General features: G+C 51.6%; 1 protein-coding gene across 3 annotated transcripts in view; it reads right to left on the bottom strand.

The window, feature by feature from the left end:
* Nucleotides 1-17,965, bottom strand: part of PGAP6 (post-GPI attachment to proteins 6) — a 70,088-nt gene that overhangs the window by 17,711 nt on the left and 34,412 nt on the right. For all 3 annotated transcript variants that reach the window (XM_059716543.1, XM_059716544.1, XM_059716545.1), the window contains exons 4-8: nucleotides 16,211-16,344; nucleotides 15,469-15,734; nucleotides 13,393-13,742; nucleotides 11,289-11,382; nucleotides 10,342-10,465 (exon numbers count right to left, since the gene is read on the bottom strand). In XM_059716543.1, the coding sequence (XP_059572526.1) occupies nucleotides 10,342-10,465; nucleotides 11,289-11,382; nucleotides 13,393-13,742; nucleotides 15,469-15,734; nucleotides 16,211-16,344 (968 nt within the window). The remainder of the gene's footprint in view (nucleotides 1-10,341; nucleotides 10,466-11,288; nucleotides 11,383-13,392; nucleotides 13,743-15,468; nucleotides 15,735-16,210; nucleotides 16,345-17,965) is intronic.

The raw sequence follows: 17,965 nt of genomic DNA, 5'->3' as shown, positions 1-17,965 counted from the left end.
AGCAGGAAGAGGAGGTAATGAGCAACCCAGCAGAGTCCTGTTGCTATGACTGTGGATTGCAAATCCCAGAAACATTGAGGGCAGCGGGAAGAGGAAGTGAACACACAGCTGATGATGGCTACATGCCAGAAAGCATTCCAGAAAGCAGCGCTCTAGCAACTCCCAGCTTCTGGCTTGAGCCACTGCAGGCATGTGGCTGCATTTCCTGAACCAAAAGTGAATGCCTGTTAATTTTCTTTATTGGTTCAATCTTTGCAGCTTAGACGAACCCGCAAAGACTGAATCAATTTAGCCTCAGGCTTTTTGACTGCCTGTACTTAGCCATAAAGAGTAGCAGTTGGAAGTCCAGAAGCACATTCCCCCACAGATGGTTGAGAGATCACAAAAAGAGATCTGTAATCCAGAGCAGATGTATACTGGGAGAACACCCTGCTCAGCAGCAGAAGAATGAAGAAAATTTCTACAACCAACTTAGTTGTGAGAGACATGAACTGGGGTACACTTATAGAGGAGATAGATTTACAAAAGGGGAGTTCTGGCTTTCCAGTTAGGGAGGGCGGTAATGTGTGGAGTTGTTTCCTGTTCCCAGGGTCCATCTACATGTGCAATTAATGCTATTTGGGTTTACTGTGCAGTAACTTACTGTGCAGTAAACCAGCCCTGGGCAGGTGCCCACACATGCAGCCATTTGGGAAATTGCATAGATGCTAGGGCCAGAAGGGACCTCAACAGATCAGAGTCTCACCCCCTGCCTAGGCAGAAAAGAGTGCTGGGGTCCAATGACCCCAGCCAGATGCCTATCCAACCTTCTCTTAAAGACCCCCAGGGTAGGGGAGAGCACCACCTCCCTTGGAAGCCCATTCCAAATTTTGGCCACCCTTACCATGAAGCAGTTTTTTCATGATATCTAGCCTAAATCTGCTCTCTGTCAGTTTGTGACCATTGCTCCTTGTTACCCCAAGAGGTGCGCTGGTGAACAGAGCATCTCCAATCCCTTGCTGCATCCCCCTAATGAATTGGTAGGCAGCCACAAGATCACCTCTTAGTCTTCTCTTACGGAGGCTGAAGAGGTCCAGGTCCCTCAGTCTCTCCTCATAAGGCTTGTCCTATAAGTCCCTAACCATACGAGTCTGGACCCTTTCGAGTCTATCAACATCCTTCTTGAAGTACGGCGCCCAAAACTGGATGCAGTACTTCAACTGCGGTCTGACCAATGCCGCATAGAGGGGAAGTATCACCTCCTTGGATCTATTTGTCATGCATCTGCTGAAGCATGATAAAGTGGGGTTAGCTTTGCTGATGATTTCATCACACTGATGGCTCATGTTCATCTTGGAGTCCACTATGACTCCAAGATCCCTTTCCACTTCTGTGCTGCTGAGAAGGTCACTTCCCAGCCAGTAGGTGTGCTGGATATTTTTGCGCCCTAGGTGCAGTACTCTGCACTTGTCCTTGTTGAACTGCATCCTATCGTGTACTGCCCACTTGTCTAACCTGTCCAGGTCTGCCTACAATCGTTCCCTACCCCTGGAGTGTGCACTTCACCGCACAATTTAGTATCGTCTGCAAACTTGGACAGAGTACACTTCACACCCACATCCAAGTCACTGATGAAGATATTGAAGAGTACAGGTCCAAGGACTGAACTCTGCCGGACCCCACTATCTACATCCTTCCAGGTCGATACCAAGCCGTCTACTACCACTCTCTGGGAGTGACTGTTAAGCCAATTTGCCACTACCAGACAGTGTAAACATCTATATCACAGCCTCTTAATTTATTTATGAGAATGGGATGAGACACCATATTGAAGGCCTTGCTAAAATCCAAGAAAACGACATCCGCCTCTACTCCTGCATCTCAGCATTTTGTGATCCTGTCATAAAACAAAACCAGATTGGTCAGGCATGATCTACCTACTACGAATCCATTTTGGTTTCCCTGCTGAATTATTTTTCCCGCCGCACTCCTACAGATATGATCCTTCATAATCTTTTCAAAGACCTTTCCAAGGATGGAGGCGAGACTGACTGGCCTATAATTACTTCGATCCTAACTTCCTCCCCTTCTTGAAAATAGGGACCACACTGGCCCTCTTCCAGTCCTCAGGGACTTGACCCGAGCACCATGAGTGCTCAAACAGCTGTGCCAGTGGTTCTGCTGTGACACCTGTTATTTGCTGCATATAGAAGTAGCCTGCTCCAGGCCGCCTCCTGCCCTGCAGCAGCCAGGGGGAGCTAGAGGCTCTGGCCACAGCTGCCTGGATGCCTGGGGCACTCTTTAAAAGGCAGCCCAGCATGGTGCTCCCTGACCACCTGCCTTATTGGCCCAGAGCAGGCTGCAGTGTACTGGTAGACCTCTGTGGCTCTGTTGCCAGAGCCTGCGCCCAGCATAGATCTCATAGACATTAGGGCTGGAAGGGACCTTGCAAGATCCAGCCTCCTGCCCAAAGGGCAGGAAGTCAGTTGGGGTCAGATGACCCCAGCAAGATGACCATACAGGCATTTCTTGAAGGTATCCAAAGTAGGTGCTTGCACCACTTCTGGGGGAGTATATTCCAGACTTTGGACACTCGGATGGCAAAGAAAATTTTCCTTATGTCCAGTCTAAAACGTTCTTCCAGCAGTTTGTGACAGTTAGACCTTGTCTTCCTTTGGGGTCCCTTGGTGAACAGACATTCTTCAGTTCCTGATGCATACCCCTTATATACTTATAGGCTGCCACCAAGTCCCCCATGAGCATTCTCTTTTCCAGGCTGAAGAGTCCTAATGCCTCTCAGTCTCTCATGCAATGACTGCTCCACCTCTTGGCCCTGGTAGTGATGACCCACACTGTGGGCTTCTGTTTGCCGCCATGCTCACCATGCTTTGCCTCCATGCTCACCGTGCTTCACCGCCACAGCAACCGCTGCCTGGCCCAGCTCAGTATCAACCCTGTCTGCCACAGTGTGTTGCACGGCTGCTTGGCCAGGCTCACTGCTGTAGGGTTTTACCTGGGATTAAGGTCAAACTGATTGGCCTGTAGTTTCCTAGGTCCTTCCTTCTCCCTTTCTTGAAGATGGGTACCACACTGGCTTTTTTCCAGTCTTCTGGGACCTCTCCCGAGCATCGTGAGTCTTCAGATAACTTTGCCATTGGTCACGCAGTGACATCAGCCAGTTCTTTTAGCACTCTCGGGTGTAGTTCGCCTGGCCCAGCTGACTTACAGATATTTAGCCTTTGTAGGTGCTCCCCCGCAAGATCTACATCAACTATGGGCGGTCACTCCCACCATGGTTATTCTATATCCTGTCAAGCAGACTAATATTCTTGGACTGGTGGAACACCCATGTGAAATATTCATTCAGGAGTTTGGTTTTGCCCTGGGTGTTGGTTAACAAACCATCCCATTTAATTTATCAGGGGCCCTATGCTTCCCTTGTTCCTTTTGCAACTTCCTTTGTATCTAAAGAAGGACTTTTCATTGTCTTTGATTCCGGTTGCCAATTTATGTTTGGTTAGTGTGTTCACTGTCCTGATTTACTCCCTACAGGTGGGGGTGGCTGCTGAGTATTCCTCTTTGGTAGTTGTTGCTGAATTCCATCCTTTGTAGGCTTCTCGCTTTAATTTCAGGAGGTCCATGACTTCCCTGTTATGCCAAGGGGGTCTCCCAACTCTTTTGCAGCCTTTCTTGTGAGAGGGAGTAGACTTTCTTTGAGCTTTTAGAATTGCTTCCTTGAGGAAAAGCCACTCTTGTATTCCCTTCCTCATCAGACCATGGTCCCGGAGCACCTTGCCAACCAATCTCCTGAGTTTGTGGAAATCAGCTTCTCTAAAATCAGGGATTTCTTCCCTACTGGCTGACTTCCCTGGCTGCAGTGGATAAAGAAAGTGATCATCTCATGGTTGCTGTCACCCAGTTTCTCTTCACTCTGCAGGTTGCTCACTAGGTCATCCACTTTGGCCAGAACCAAGTCTAGGAGTGCCTTGGCCCTGGTCAGCTCGTAGACACCCTGAGTTAGATAGAGCTCCTTGACATGAGCAAGCTTTGTGAGCGATCAGATCTAGCTGAGTGCTCATCCTAGGAGATGTCATGGGTGATTTTCAACTACCCAGACAACCATTCCCTAGGCTTCCCAAAGTGAATTGGGGCCCTGGACAGGACCCACATCCCCATCACTTGCCTACCCCATGATAACCACCTGTACTACAGCTGCTGGGGCTTCCATTTGGTCATGTTTCAGATTGTCATAGACCATCAAGATGTCTTCACTAACATCAACACTGGCTGAGTTGACAGTGCCCACGATACCCACATTTTCTGGAACTCCACCCTGCCAGCCCTGGTGGAGAGCAGGCACTTTGCATCAGGTGTCCCAGACCTCCAGCTGGGTGAGGCGGTGGTTCCATTTCTCCTCATTGGAGACCCCACCTGCCCATTCCTGCCTTGGCTCATGTGACCCTACATCAGCCAGCTGGACCCCTTCCAGGCACACTTCAACAGGTGTCTGGGCTGGGCCTGCACAGTACTGGAGTGTGCCTTTCACCGCCTGAAGGGATGCTGGTGCCACTGCCTTGAGGTCGCTGAGGCCATCTCCCAGGTCATCATTGGAGTGTGTGCTGCATAACATCTGTGAGGCCCGGGGGAACCTCTTTCCACAAGGTCTAGGTGGAGGAGACATAGCAGGCAGAAGAGGCCTGGCAGCAAGAGTGCCAGCTGTGAGGGCAGTGACAGCAACAATCCCCTGCCCCCACTGAGGCCCTTGGCACACCGCACACCCATCAGCAGGGCCAAGGCATTGTGTAAGAGAGGCGCTGGTCGACCACCTCCTCCTGTACCCCGCACCATAGGCCATCTGACCAGCCAGTCACAGAACCCAGGTCCACCGTGCACCCCCAGCACCACACTCTCTGTGGACAGTTTTCAGCAAGTCTTTGTTTCCCTCCACAAAAACTGACTCCCTCCTACCCTCCCTCCCTCAACCCAGACCCCACCACCAGCCACACTACCCACCACCAATAAAGTACCCTCTTCCCCATGCAAACTATGTACATTGTGCTCTGTGTGCCCTCCCAGGGTAGGGGATAGTGGGGTGGAGGTGCCTACAGGATGGATCCCAGGGACAAGTGTAGACCCTGTGGTGAGTTCTCAGCAGGGTTTTCGTCAAGGGGCATAGGCAGCCACTGCTCTGCCTGTGTGGCTGGCTACCCCTCCTCCAGCATAAGGCCAGAGCCAGCAGGGCCAATGTGCGATGCTGGCGCCGCTATGGGTAGCTCCTGCGCAGGGACTACATGGAGCCTAGGTAAGCAACAAGAAGGGAGCCCAGGCAGGGGCCCAGTTGCTGGAGACCTGGGATGGGTCTCCAGCAGGAGACCAGGCAAGGGGATTTGTCACTGGGGGGCTTGCTGCTGGGCAGTTGCCAGGGGGCAGGCAAGGCTAGTGTTGGCATAGCTTGTTATGTTTAATGCTTTGAAGTTGCACCTGCTTATAGTATTGTTCATATTTTAGCCTTATTTAATCATTGCTTAAGTTTTGTCCTTATTACCTTTTCCTTTTTTATTATTAGCTGGCTTTGAGCTGTTTTTGTAGAGCTCATATGTGTTCATTATCTTATATCTTTTCTTTTTTATCACCGTGAGAAGTTCTTTTAACACAACCATAGCAATGGCCTTGTTACCAGCTCCAATTAACTGAACTTGGCACTAACCAGCTGAATCAGAGGGATGAAAGAATTAGATATATTAATGAAAGGTGATAAGGGAGACCAATGGACAATGCCCAAAGTAAGGCGCCATCACGGGTCGGAAAGACCAAAGTAAGAGGTGTACTTGCAATGGGTCTGTTAGGCAATATGCTGATGGGATAAAAGATGGACAATATGCTGACTGCAGAGAGACCAATCCAAAAAGCAAAGAGTCATCAAAGAAGTGATGTTGAAGAAAAGCATAAAAGCATGGAGCAAGAAAATGTTTGGTTGTTGTCATAAATCCAGCCTTCAACATCTGTCTGGACTGTTCCAGCCCATGACATACCCTTTGCTTCCAGGAACTAAGTGACTGTCCTTTCTGTTGAGCACAGTAACATCTGGGATTGGATGAGAGTATTGTACTGAATGTTTTTCTCTCTCTGAATATAGAAACTACCAAGATAATACTGGTTGTGCTAGTAAAGTTAGACTTTGATTTTAGGACACTGAGTTGTCTGCATTCATATTTCACGTTCCATTTAAGGGTTAATAGTGCTTAGGGACAGTTAAAGCACAATCTGATGGACAATGGTGCCAAGGGGCTGGGCAGCAGGCAACACAAAGGTGACTGACTGCCACGGTCAAGATGGCATCCAGCACCCAGTGGTCCTCCTCTGTGGCCTCCACTGCCCTGGCCATTATGGTGGCCTGCCGCTCCTGAACTTGAGCCTCCAACATCCTCTCAAGGAGGGCAATGTGCTCTCTGGCAGGCCAGGGCTGCCTTCTAGCAGCAACTGCCATGGCTGCTCCAGATGCACTTCCCTTTCTCTTCCTTCAGGCCAGGCAGTCTTTTGTGGTGCCATGCCAGCTGGGCTCAGGGCAAGGGGCTCCTGCCCAACTGGGATGTGAAACTGGTGATGCCCCTGCCCTTCCCCCAATGGGCCTCTCCAGAGAAGTGGCCTGGGGCAGGGTCCCCCCCGCCATGTGGTTTGTGCCCTGAGTGTGCCCCTGGTGAGAGTCCCCTGGGCGTGCTGCAATGAGCTGTTCGAGTGCACGAAGGGGTGCCTGATCCACCAAGCTCTGGAGCACCTAATTGCCATGGTGCCCCAGGAGCACCTGAGAACCTGGCATGGGACCCTGGGCTTTGGTGCCCAGGCAAATCTATGCTTCCCTGCAACATGCATTGCCACCTGAAAGCATACCTCTGCCTATGTATTGAGTCCCTGTTGCCTGTGGCCAAGGATGAGATTGCCGCAGGCACTGAGGAGTTTCTCTGCCTGTGAGAGGCCCCTGGCTGCCTAGCTAGGAGGGCACTAGCTGCTCAGTAAAGTTCTGTACTGCCTCCTGCCTCCCTATGTGCTGTGAGGGGGGAACTCCAGGGGGCAGGGGAGAGCTTGGCCAGGCAGGGGCAGGGCAGAGAAGAGAGGAGAGGACCCTCTGCCCATGTGGGGCCCCTGGGTCCAGGTGTTGAGCCTGGAGGTGGGCAGGAGAGCTGGCACAGACCCAGGTGGTCACATTGCTGTCATCCCCCCTGGCCCTCCTCCCAGTGTGGGGCTTACCAGATGGGCATGACAGGTGTCCCCAGTGGCCCAAATCTGTCCCCACAGGTGGTGATGATGTGTGGCGCCTGCCACTGTCTTGGGGTGCAAGGTCACAGCTCATGGCTGCCTGGACAGTGGCCCCCTCCAGGGAGCAGCTGGAGCTTGTGGGTGGTGGGTGGTGGAAACAGGCATGCTCCCCCCTCCCCCAAGCAGGTAAGTTTGTGCGGGGAGGGGAAAGGGCCATGAGTGGAGGAGAGGAGGAGAAAGGGAGTGGTGCTCCACCACTCACGGTGGGTGGTGTCATCCCCAGGCTGTCCTCCTGGGTGGGCCTGTGCACCCAGAGCTGGCATGGCAGCTGCTGGCCTGGGCTCCTGGTGCTGCTCGATGAGGCCAGGGGTGGGAAACAGGACAGGACCTGCACCTGGTGCACCAAGGGGCCCTCCCCTACAGACAAGTCATCTCTGCCAAGCTGTGGCAGAGGCTCTGGCAAGCTATCCATGTTGAAGAACAGTGCAGCTCTTTCCAGGGTCCCCAGGGAGTGAGGATGTGGTCCAGCTGCCACATAAAAGGCATGTTTCTGCAAGGAGCCCCAACCAGTGGTTGTGATCAGTGACATGGACCCACTGTGCCTGCAGGGACCTGACCTTTATGCAGCACTGTTGTGCTGGCCACTTGTGCCCATGCTCTTGCATGCGGCCTACCAGGGCCTCATAGATGTAGGCGTTGGAGAGCCTGGCCTGGGCATACTGGCTGTGGACCTTGGCATTGCCCCACAGTGCAACAAGGTCTGTGATCTCTTCCTGGGGCCAGTTGAGGCCCCAGGACGTGAAGCGTGGCATCAGGAAGGATGCCAGTGTGGCTCCCTTGACGGCTTTTGAGAGTTCTGGCTAAGAGTTCAGGTGCTGCCAGGCCTGGGCACACACCTGCAGCAGAGGGGCACAACATGTGGGGCTAGCCCAGGGGCCACTGCCAAAGTTCATGAGGCTGCTGCAGCTAGCATGGGGCCACTGCTGCAGAACCCAATGGTCAGAGGCAGGCAACAGGTGGCACAGGGCCTAGGGGCACGGCAGAGTTCTAAATACCAGGCTGGGTCAGGCAAAAAGCCATCCCAGCCCTGGGGCTGCAGAAACTCTGAGCCCCATGCTCCTAGGGCAAGCCTGGGGATGGCCCCCTGGTGGTGGGGCTGACCGAGAGCAAATTTGCTCCTGGTCAGCATCTACACGTGCGCTACTGAGCAGTAACTACTGTACGGTTAATTTACTAGCTGCATTTGCAGGTAGCAAACTACCCACACAATAGACTAATTTACTGAGCAGTAAGCACCTGCACGTGTAGACAGGGATGCTTTACTGTGCAGTAAATTAGTCTATTGTGCAGTGAAGTGTCTCGTGTAGATGCTCCCCCAGGTTACAGAGCAGGAGTGCTTGGCTTATCCCATACTTTTGGGTTTTGCTGATTGCCACAACGAGCTTGGATGGTTTGGACAGGGATCACCCTGTTTAGACAAGGGAGTTGGACTAGATGATGTCCTGAGATCCTTTCCAGCCCTAGGTCTCCAGCTGGCCTATAGTGCTACAGATATCCTCCCCTGTATAAACTGAGGGCTCATATGCATATGCTGACACTGGGTCAAGGATTGCCTAGTGTCATCTGCAGGGCTCTCACTGTATTCAGCAAGAGGGTTCACTATACTGATAGCAGCAACTTGTTCTCAGTTCTCAAGCTAGCTCCTTTGCAGAGCCTGGAGAGCTAGCAGGCTCAGGCCCAGAAGTAAAGGGGTCAGCCTCTTCTCCCTCTACCTGTTCCAAGGGCTGATATTTTTTCTACCTGCACAGTGCTTATATATGGACTTGAGAGCTGGGCTTCAGACCCCAAAGCTCAGTCTCTTGGTCCTAGTGTCCTTCTGAACTGGATTCCCCCTTATTGTTTCAGAGAATATCGTGCTATTCCAGAGGAGGAGGGCAATCCAGGAGGTGATGACTGAACAGGCAAGCAGGGATGTGGGGAAAAAACCTGTTTTGGGATACATATGACTGGGACCAGCCTATTTGGCTATATTCCAAGCAAATGGGCAGGATAGTGACTCAGCACATTAACAATGAACAGCTGGACACAGTCTGCAAGGGTGCTATGGAGAGAATGAGAAATTTTCTCGGTGCCTACTGATATTTGTTTAATCACTTTTGATTGCCTGAAGCCTCAGGGTCTGAGAGCTCTGTAGGTCTGTCCCTGGGCTAGTCCTTCTGCCATAGAGCCAACAGCAGATCAGATTGTATGTTAAGTTACACTAGTCAGAGGGGTTGTGTACACACATACTAATTTTCTGACAATTATGCCAACTTAACTTTAAGTCAACTTAACCATCAGACTGTACACATACACACGGAGCAGAGTCGATTTAAATGTGGCACAAGATAACACACTTCCAAGGTATATTATCTTGAGTAGCATTAAAGTCAACTTAACTCAAAGGATGGCTGCTACCATGTCAAGGACTTGTACGTGTATACGCTCTGACTTGGCTTAAGTCAACTTAAAATAAGGCAACTTAACTAAGTCAACCGAGTACTTGTGTATCCACCCAGAGATGCTAAAGCAGAGCACCAGGCTCTACTCAGCAGTGGTGCTGGGAAGGCAGGTTGTGGGAGGGGCTACACTGAATTGTATGGTGGCAGCAGCCCCCCTCCCGTCGCCCCGGCCCACCCTGAGTGCCAGGAAGAGCCTGGTGCCACTGCTGGGTCCAGCCTACAACAGCCACCAGCCCCAGTATGCTCTCGTCCTGTTGCAGGCTGCTGCCTGCCCCTGCTGAAGCCCTGGGAGCAGCAGATGCTGCCTGCTTACAGCTGCTGGGCTATGCCACACCAGGGGGTTTGTGGCACAGTGCCCCAGGGGAATCAGAGCCCCAGAGGGGTTGGGGCAAGTTACAGCCCAGTGGCTACAAGCCATTGGCATCTGTTGCTCCCAGAGCAGCTGCAGCAGAGGCTGAGGTGAGTGGGGCCCCAGCCCCGCAGTCCTTTCTCCTCCTCTCCTCCACTCATGGCCCTTTCCCCTCCCCGTGCAAACTTACCTGCTTGGGGGAGGGGGGAGCATGCCTGTTTCCACCCTCCCCCACAGGGAAGCATACAGTAAACTCACCTCTGGCCCTTTGAGCATAGGAGCTGCAGGGAAAGGAACCAGTTCTCAGTCTCAGGGTATGGAACAATCAGTGTTGTTTCCGTAGAGGATGCAGTCACATTCAGAAGGTAACCCTGGACAAAAGCTGCAGGAAAAGTATTTGGAGTAAAAGCTGCAGGGTATATGTTATGAGTGGTATGCCACAAGGTGGCCATAAGCTCTCAGGACTCAGGGAGAAGGGCAGAAAGACCCGCAGCAGTTCTAGGCTGAGACCAGTCCTTGAGCTGTGGATCAGTGAGAGACATTTCCCACTACAGCCTCTTCTCCTTTTGAAGAAATAATCTGCCTTGGGTCTTCAGACAAGCCTAAGACAAGGAATCCAACATGCCTGACATGCTTATTGTGGTCTGGGGGCAACATGAAAGGTCCATACCTCATGTTCCCACCCTCTCTAAGGCAGTATTCAGGCATGATTTAAGATTTCCTGCTGGCCAGCCCCATCAGTGCTTGCAGCACTGAAAGCACAGCAGTGTGTCTGTGCTGCACAACCCCATGCAATGAACCCTGATCACAGCTGGGCTAGCAAGTGCTTAGAGAAGTTGTCATTACACTGGTGTTCTCAATGCAGCAAAAACCTGCAAAGCCAAGCAGCCCCTCTGTGCTCACCTTGGGTACAGCCAACAAGAACCGGAGAGCTTCAGCACAGGAACACAATCCTCCTCTGCCAGGAGGCCAGACAGTAGCAACAAGATCCTGCCCCCTGCCAGTGGGGACCCATTAAAACTGTGGTATCAAATTCCAAACAGGGCAGCTCAAACTGAAACCAACCACCTAAAAAGACTCCTGTGTTCCCATGCCAACTGTCAGATTATGCTTCTAGGACATTAATAGTACATAAGGCATAAAAGCAAGAGCCAGAGGAGAACCGGCTGGGCCAGACTTGGGTGTCAGCTAAGCGGTGCCCATACCTGTTCTGCAGCTCTGTGTGGTATTGAGGGACAATACCGGAGAGGCAGCACTCACACAAGCTAATACGCTGACACTGTCCAAGCTCAGGGAAGTCTGTAAATAACATGCAATGTATACAGTGTGAAACAGCACATCCAAACCCCCAAACACTTCCCAACATATACATATACATCCTCCCTTCCCATGTTGCTATTACCTGGCTCCTCCCTGCGTATACCCAGTCTGTGACATAACTCTACCATACATTTCTCCGTGGCCCCTAAAAGCAGCATTTGATATCAGAGCTTGCAGACCAAACCCAACTACCAACCCAGTACTGCTTTTGGGTAGACAGGGTCTAAGAAAGGACTGTCACAGGACTACAGGAATGCTCCCTCTTGCTGTGCTTAGATAAAAAGGCATACCTGGCCTGCCTGGAGCCATTACCTACTGTGTGTTGCAGGAGGCAGTGACATATTACATGCGTACTGAAAAACTTGCAGATCAGGATTTATGCAGGTATGGGGCAGGGGGCAAATCTGGCTCTTAGCTTGGGCTGTTCAGTCTTGCATAAGATGGCAACATCATGAGCTGCAGGAATTCACTTTGGTTGACACTGTCTACTGCAATGATGGCTCTGAGCTGTAATTCAACTGTGGAACTTCCTAAATTGCTGAGCAAGGTAGGGGAGACTTTTAATATAAGTGGGTGGGGAAAGAAGCCTGGTGGTCTGGACACTAGCTGGGACTTGGAAGAAATGGGATTGGGTTCCTGATCCAGAGTTCTTGGTGTGACCTAAGTCACTCAAGCCACTGTATGCCTCAGCTTTGCCACTTGTAAAGGAGATAACAGCTCTGTTCTGAGTGCCAGGGGTGTTGGGAGAACAAAGCCTTAGGATCCCAGATGTTAGAAGTCATGGATGACATCCAGCCTGGCAGCTTTGTCATAAACAGCATTGCCCCCAGTGCTGATAGTATGACCTCACACTTAGGGCAGGTACCAGTTAGGCCGGGCCAACCTATTTCAAGCAGCAAAAACCAATAACAATTTCAATAGGAGTGGTCAACCTGTAAGCAGCTAAGTAAATATGAATGTCCAGCACTCAGTGAAGTTTAGCCCCTCCCAGTGCTCCCACCTATGACTAGGTGAATGTGTCACTCTTCTGGACATACTTAAATTCTTGATGTAGCTATATATCCTAGATATTCCATGTCCTACCTCATATCCCTTGGTTGTTTAGTTTTAGGAACTGGAACTCCCTCAAGCACCTGTCACAGCACCCAGGATTAAAGCAATGGTTATGGGAATTTGGGTGTACAGCGAAGGTCCAAGGTGGGCTCATTCTCAGGATCATGGAAACTGCTCAATCCAGGTGGTACTAGAAATGTTCAGGAACTGATGACTCAAACTGGAATGTACTTTGGATTTCCACACTGTGTTCTCTTTTTTGAAATTCCAAGTTCCCCCTTGGAGAGCAAGTTAATGAGGATGCTTTCCATTTCCTTTCCTGGGCACCATCTCCCATATATTCCACAGAGCTGCCACACAGCTGTTCATTTACATGGCAGCAGAGACCTCTGAGCCAGAGAACTTCCTGCCACTAGCATCCAACAGCTTTCAGGCAGGTCAAAGCTAGAATCCACATAAGCTGCTCCTGTGACATGTCTAGATTTATTTTTATCGTGCTCAAGATGAGCAGCCCCATGGTGCAGGGACTTGGTAAACTAGACACGAACTTAGTGAAGATTGAATTCTTTCCTTTTGCCTGTTTGTTGATCTAGCTGTGATCCGCTGACATGCTTATTCACTTCCTCTTGGTGAAGCGAGCGAGAGTTCTTACCTCCCACTCAGAGTAATTTTATCCCCCCAATGGAATCAAAACCATCAGGCAGGAAGCTTTAGGGACAGCTTAGGCAGACTCTTAAAATAATTGGCAAAAGATGAACAATAATGGAGAGGGAGGTTCCACTAGGACCCCAAAAACTCTGTCACTTTTGTCTTGCCCTTTTATTGAGCCAGCACACACAACCCCCAGACTGCTAATGTCTACCATGTATATGGTGAAACAGAGAAGCAAAACTACATCAAGCAAAGGTGATACAATTATGAGAGAGCACACTGTACCTTGTTAAGCAGCAGATTCACTACAAGGATCCCTCCACTGTCCTTGCCAGTATTCAAGTTGAGGAGGAAGAGGGTGGGAAATTCAGAATGGACGGGAATACTGGGCCCATTTATGAGTCGGAACCTCACAGACACAACATCCAGATCCTCTCGGATAATAGGCTGATTCTGGAGGCAGAAGCTCCCTTGGTCGGATGAGTTATATGCAGCATCTTCTGCAGGCAGAGTGACACTTCTCATCATTCCTGCTGTGACTCCTTTGGGCCTCCCACCCAATGCTTGTGTGGTCTGGCTTTGATTCAGGCTATTGTAGAGGTTAAGGAAAGAACTGGTGCTCCCTGGCTTGCAAGCTGCAATGCAAACAGGAAAGGGGGGGGGGGGGGGGGGGGGGGGCTGTTAAAGTATCTGGGACCAGTGCAGCTCTGAAACAATGCAAGCATGTGTTTCTGGATCATACCTGTTCATTGAAGCAAGAAGGTCAGGCCTGGAGGGAGGGGATAGGGTGGGGGGGTGCTCATAGACCAGAAGCACTCAGACCCCACTACCTGTGTTGTGAATGATGTATTACTCCTCTAGTTCTGAGAGAGCTGCAACTCAAGGACACATACATCAACTTTTTAAGATCTGAAAGTCTTGTCCTTCCCCTGTAGGCACTTATGGGAGTGCTTCTCATCCTTCAAGTGACAGGGCCAGAACTCAGGCACTATTCTAGCTGTTTCAAGGACGATAACATCTCTTGAAGAATCCTTTTGACTGGCAGTGCCTCTACAGCCCAACATTCTGAAGAAAGAAAACACACCCTCATCTATGCCTTCTGCCTCCAACATGGAGGCAGAAGCAGTACATGCAACACAGCCTCACAGACAAGGGTCTAAGACATAGGGCACCAACATACCACACTCTGACAAATGCTGACTGTACACAAAGAGTAGCAGGCATCTCTGGATGGGCAGTGCCACAAAGTAGCACAAGAGCCTCTCACCTGCTAACTGCTCCTTGTACGGAAGGCCCTAGGACTCCTCACTGTCCTAAGCACTGTATAAAGCAATGGGGAATGGGCTAACCCTGCCATGAAGTGAGCAGCAGACCTAGGAATGCACCCCAGCAAATGTGGTACTCAAATACTCCCAGCTCTCGCAGAAGCCAATAGCTCAGCTCAGTCAGGCATTTGCAGAAGCCAAAGCACTTCCTGTACAGAGCAGCTGGGGGTGCTGCTTCCTCTCCCCACCCTGCGAGCACAGGAATGAAGCTCTTCTTTTACTGAAATACACTGCAGGAGCAGGAACAGGCAGAATCCCCACAGCACTCTTGTCTGGCAGAGAGAAAGGCTTTTTGAAATATAACTAGTAACTTTCCAAGGGTCACCAGAGCTCTACAACATGGAACTCATCTTCCAATGTCACAGAATCCTAGGCACACAGCAACCAGCCACCCACCCTTGTGAATTTCTTCCCACTACAACCCAAGAAGCAACAATTCAAGTCCCCCACTACAGCAGTCCCACACCTGATCTGAGGTACTACTTCTCAGAGACAGAGGACAATCACTCTTCAAGACACATCCAGACAGCCCCACCCACAATGTTGTCTCTTACAATCCACTTTGTCCAGAATAATCTGCCAGCCAGCTCATAGCAGAGCCAAACACAGCCCACATATGATCATCATGATGTACCTAGCACCTCTGTTTAAATGTTCAGGCTACCTCTCACTGCTGCCCTAAGCTGGTCAATGCCTCTCAAATTGCCTAGGAAGAAGTCCGTGACTCAGAAAACCTGAGCTTTCCAAAGAATTATCAGTATAAAAGAGGTCTCTGAGACAGCACGCCCTGCATATAACTGCACAGCAGAAAAGGACTCAGACATGGTGCTTACAGACATTTAACAAGAACTGCTTAATATAAACAGCAAGTGGATCCCAGCCCTCTGAGGTGCATGGGTGCCCTTTGCCATGCCAGGGAGCCAAAGCTTGTAGACTATGGGAAACAAACTCAAGGCTGGCAAAAGCCCAAGAAAGGCAAAGTAGACTAAAGTGTGCAGCAGCCCTTCCCTCAATGGCCAACAGAGTTGAGACACACCTGTGAAGGAGGCAATCATCTCTAAGAAGACACTGGTGTTGGTAGTGCTGAGATTCTCTGCCATGATCTGCAGCCACTTCTCCCACGGGGGCGAGTCAAGGATCAGGCTGCAGCCTACTCTTGCTGTGCAGTTAAGAGTTTTCTGGAAGGATTGTGGCAATGTGACTGAACCCAACATCACCCGCACAATGCATGCTGTTGTTCCATTCATCACACAAGTCAGCAGTTCAAATTGCATCCTGGCTGTGTATTGAGGGATGAAGATCCTGCAGAAAACAGGAGCTAGTTATACATTCCACACCATACCAACCAGACCATGACGTTAATGACCAGAAAGATTTGTTTCCCTAAAATGAAGACATAGGACCCACTCCATGGATCCAGAGAGGCTTCTAGCCTCAGTACAAGGGAACTCTGGTGTGCACTGCTATAGTCCTGGCTAGGAATAGAAGTTTCTGAGAATTACTCCTGCAATTATATTCCTAAGAGCATCAGAAAGGAGTGTCTTTCTGCCTCCATGCGGAGAATAGGCCTTCATGTGATACTCCTACCCCACAAACCCTATACCTCTGTTTCTAGGGAATTATTACAGAAGCAAAACATACTTTCTCTGAGGCACAGGACCCCTATTTATGGGCCCATGCGGGCAATAAGTATTGTACATCTGTACTAGGTAACACGGATGAGAACTCAGATCCTCAAGCCTACAAGGGAATAGACCTGGGGCCATAAACAGACTCACTTGACATGTAGCGGCTGAACAGGTGAGACGATAGTTTGTTTCATAGGAGTGTCTGGTTCCAGAATAGGCATGTTGACGAGTCTCAGCACAAACATGTCTGGCTGGAACGTATAGGTGCATGGGATGGAAAAACCCTGCAGACAGCAAAAATGCAGATCAGGAGCAGCCACCATGAAGCACAATACAAAGACCATTTTGCAATGCAAGTTTGATCTTTGGTGGCCCATGGAGAGTGTAACTAAGGGCATAGACAGATGTAATGTTTAGAACATTCTAAATATACTTTAGGGAATCTGTACACATGCTGGGAGTGGGGGTAGTGGGGGGGCAGTCTCGGGAGCTGCTCTAATTAAAACACCCACAGCAACTAGTGTATTGAGTTAGACGCGGGAGCGGCGAGAGACACGAGGGTGAAAGCCCGCTGCACCCCCGCTCCCCCGAAGTCCCCCAGAAACCCTCCAGCAGCCGCGGAGCCCCCCGCCAACCCCCAGCACAGCCGGAGGTAAGCGGGGCCCATGGAGAGAGGGGGCTAACCCCTTAGTGAGTGGGAGGAGGCGGCTGAGTGGAGCCAGGCCGGGTCAAGCCCCGCCCAGGCCCCTACTTCGCCCAGCCCCCCAGGGAGCCACGCGACCGGAGCCACGCAAACAGGCTGTGCAAACAAGCGCGTTTCTCTGCCGGCACGTGAGTTAGCGCGGAGTTCACACGGGACGGCCCAGGACCCTGCCTGCGCACCCCCCAGGGTAGACAGTCCCAGCCGTAGCCAGCCTCCCAGAGGCATGACACGGATGGGCACGTGCCGCACACCGAGGATCCCCTCAGGCTCCATGGCCCCCCCCCTCCGGCACCTCAGAGACTGCCACCCAGACAGAGCCCGCCACCCAAACAGAGCCCCTGGCTCTCGGCTGCGGGGGCTGCCTGTCCCTTTTTCAGGCTCTGGGGCCTGGGAGCATGGTGACCTCCCCTTGTGGGGTCTGCTCCCTTTTGGGGTCTCTGGCGCGCCAGCTGGAGGAGCTCCAGGCCACAGTCCAGAGACTGCGTGCCATCAGGGACTGCGAGCAGGAAATAGACTCAGACTGCCAAGCCCTTCTCCCCCAGGAGGTGGAGGGTAGACCACAGTCTCCCTCCAGGCCAAAGGAGGACTCCGGGACCTCCCGCTCTGTCCAGCCAGGGTCATGGACCATGGTGGTCAAGGGCCCTAAGGCCCGCCGCACCAAGGCCCCTGCCCCACCGAAGCTGAGCAACAGGTACGCACCTCTTGCCGCTCCAGCAGAGCCTGCTGAGTTGCCGGCTCCCGCAGGCAACATGGGCCCAACTGCAGCTCCCGCCCCTGCTCTCCCCAAGACAAAATGTAAGGTGTTTGTTGTGGCAGACTCCCTCCTGAGGGGGACTGAGGAGGCAATCTGCTGCCCCGACCCCTTAGCCCGGGAAGTCTGCTGCTTCCCGGGGGCCCGCATCCGGGACACTGCGGAGAGGATCCCAGAGCTCTTCAAACCAACAGACCACTATCCCATGCTCCTAATTCACGTGGGCACCAATGACACGGCTCGGCGCGCTCCCAGCCGGGTCATGAGGCGCTACAGGGATTTGGGAGCGGGGCTAAAGGGTCTGGGGGCACAGGTGGTGTTCTCGTCGATCCTCCCAGTCTCAGGCTATGGGCTGAGGAGGGAGAGGAGGATCCACGTGGTCAACCAAAGACTGCGGCACTGGTGTCGTCGGGAAGGCTTTGGCTTTCATGACCACAGCCCACTCTTTGGC

Source organism: Alligator mississippiensis, chromosome 13, assembly GCF_030867095.1.
Source record: "Alligator mississippiensis isolate rAllMis1 chromosome 13, rAllMis1, whole genome shotgun sequence".
NCBI classification, from domain to species: Eukaryota; Metazoa; Chordata; order Crocodylia; family Alligatoridae; genus Alligator; species Alligator mississippiensis.
The sequence above is the reverse complement of the archived record's forward strand: the minus strand, read 5'-3'. Positions and strand labels throughout refer to the sequence as shown.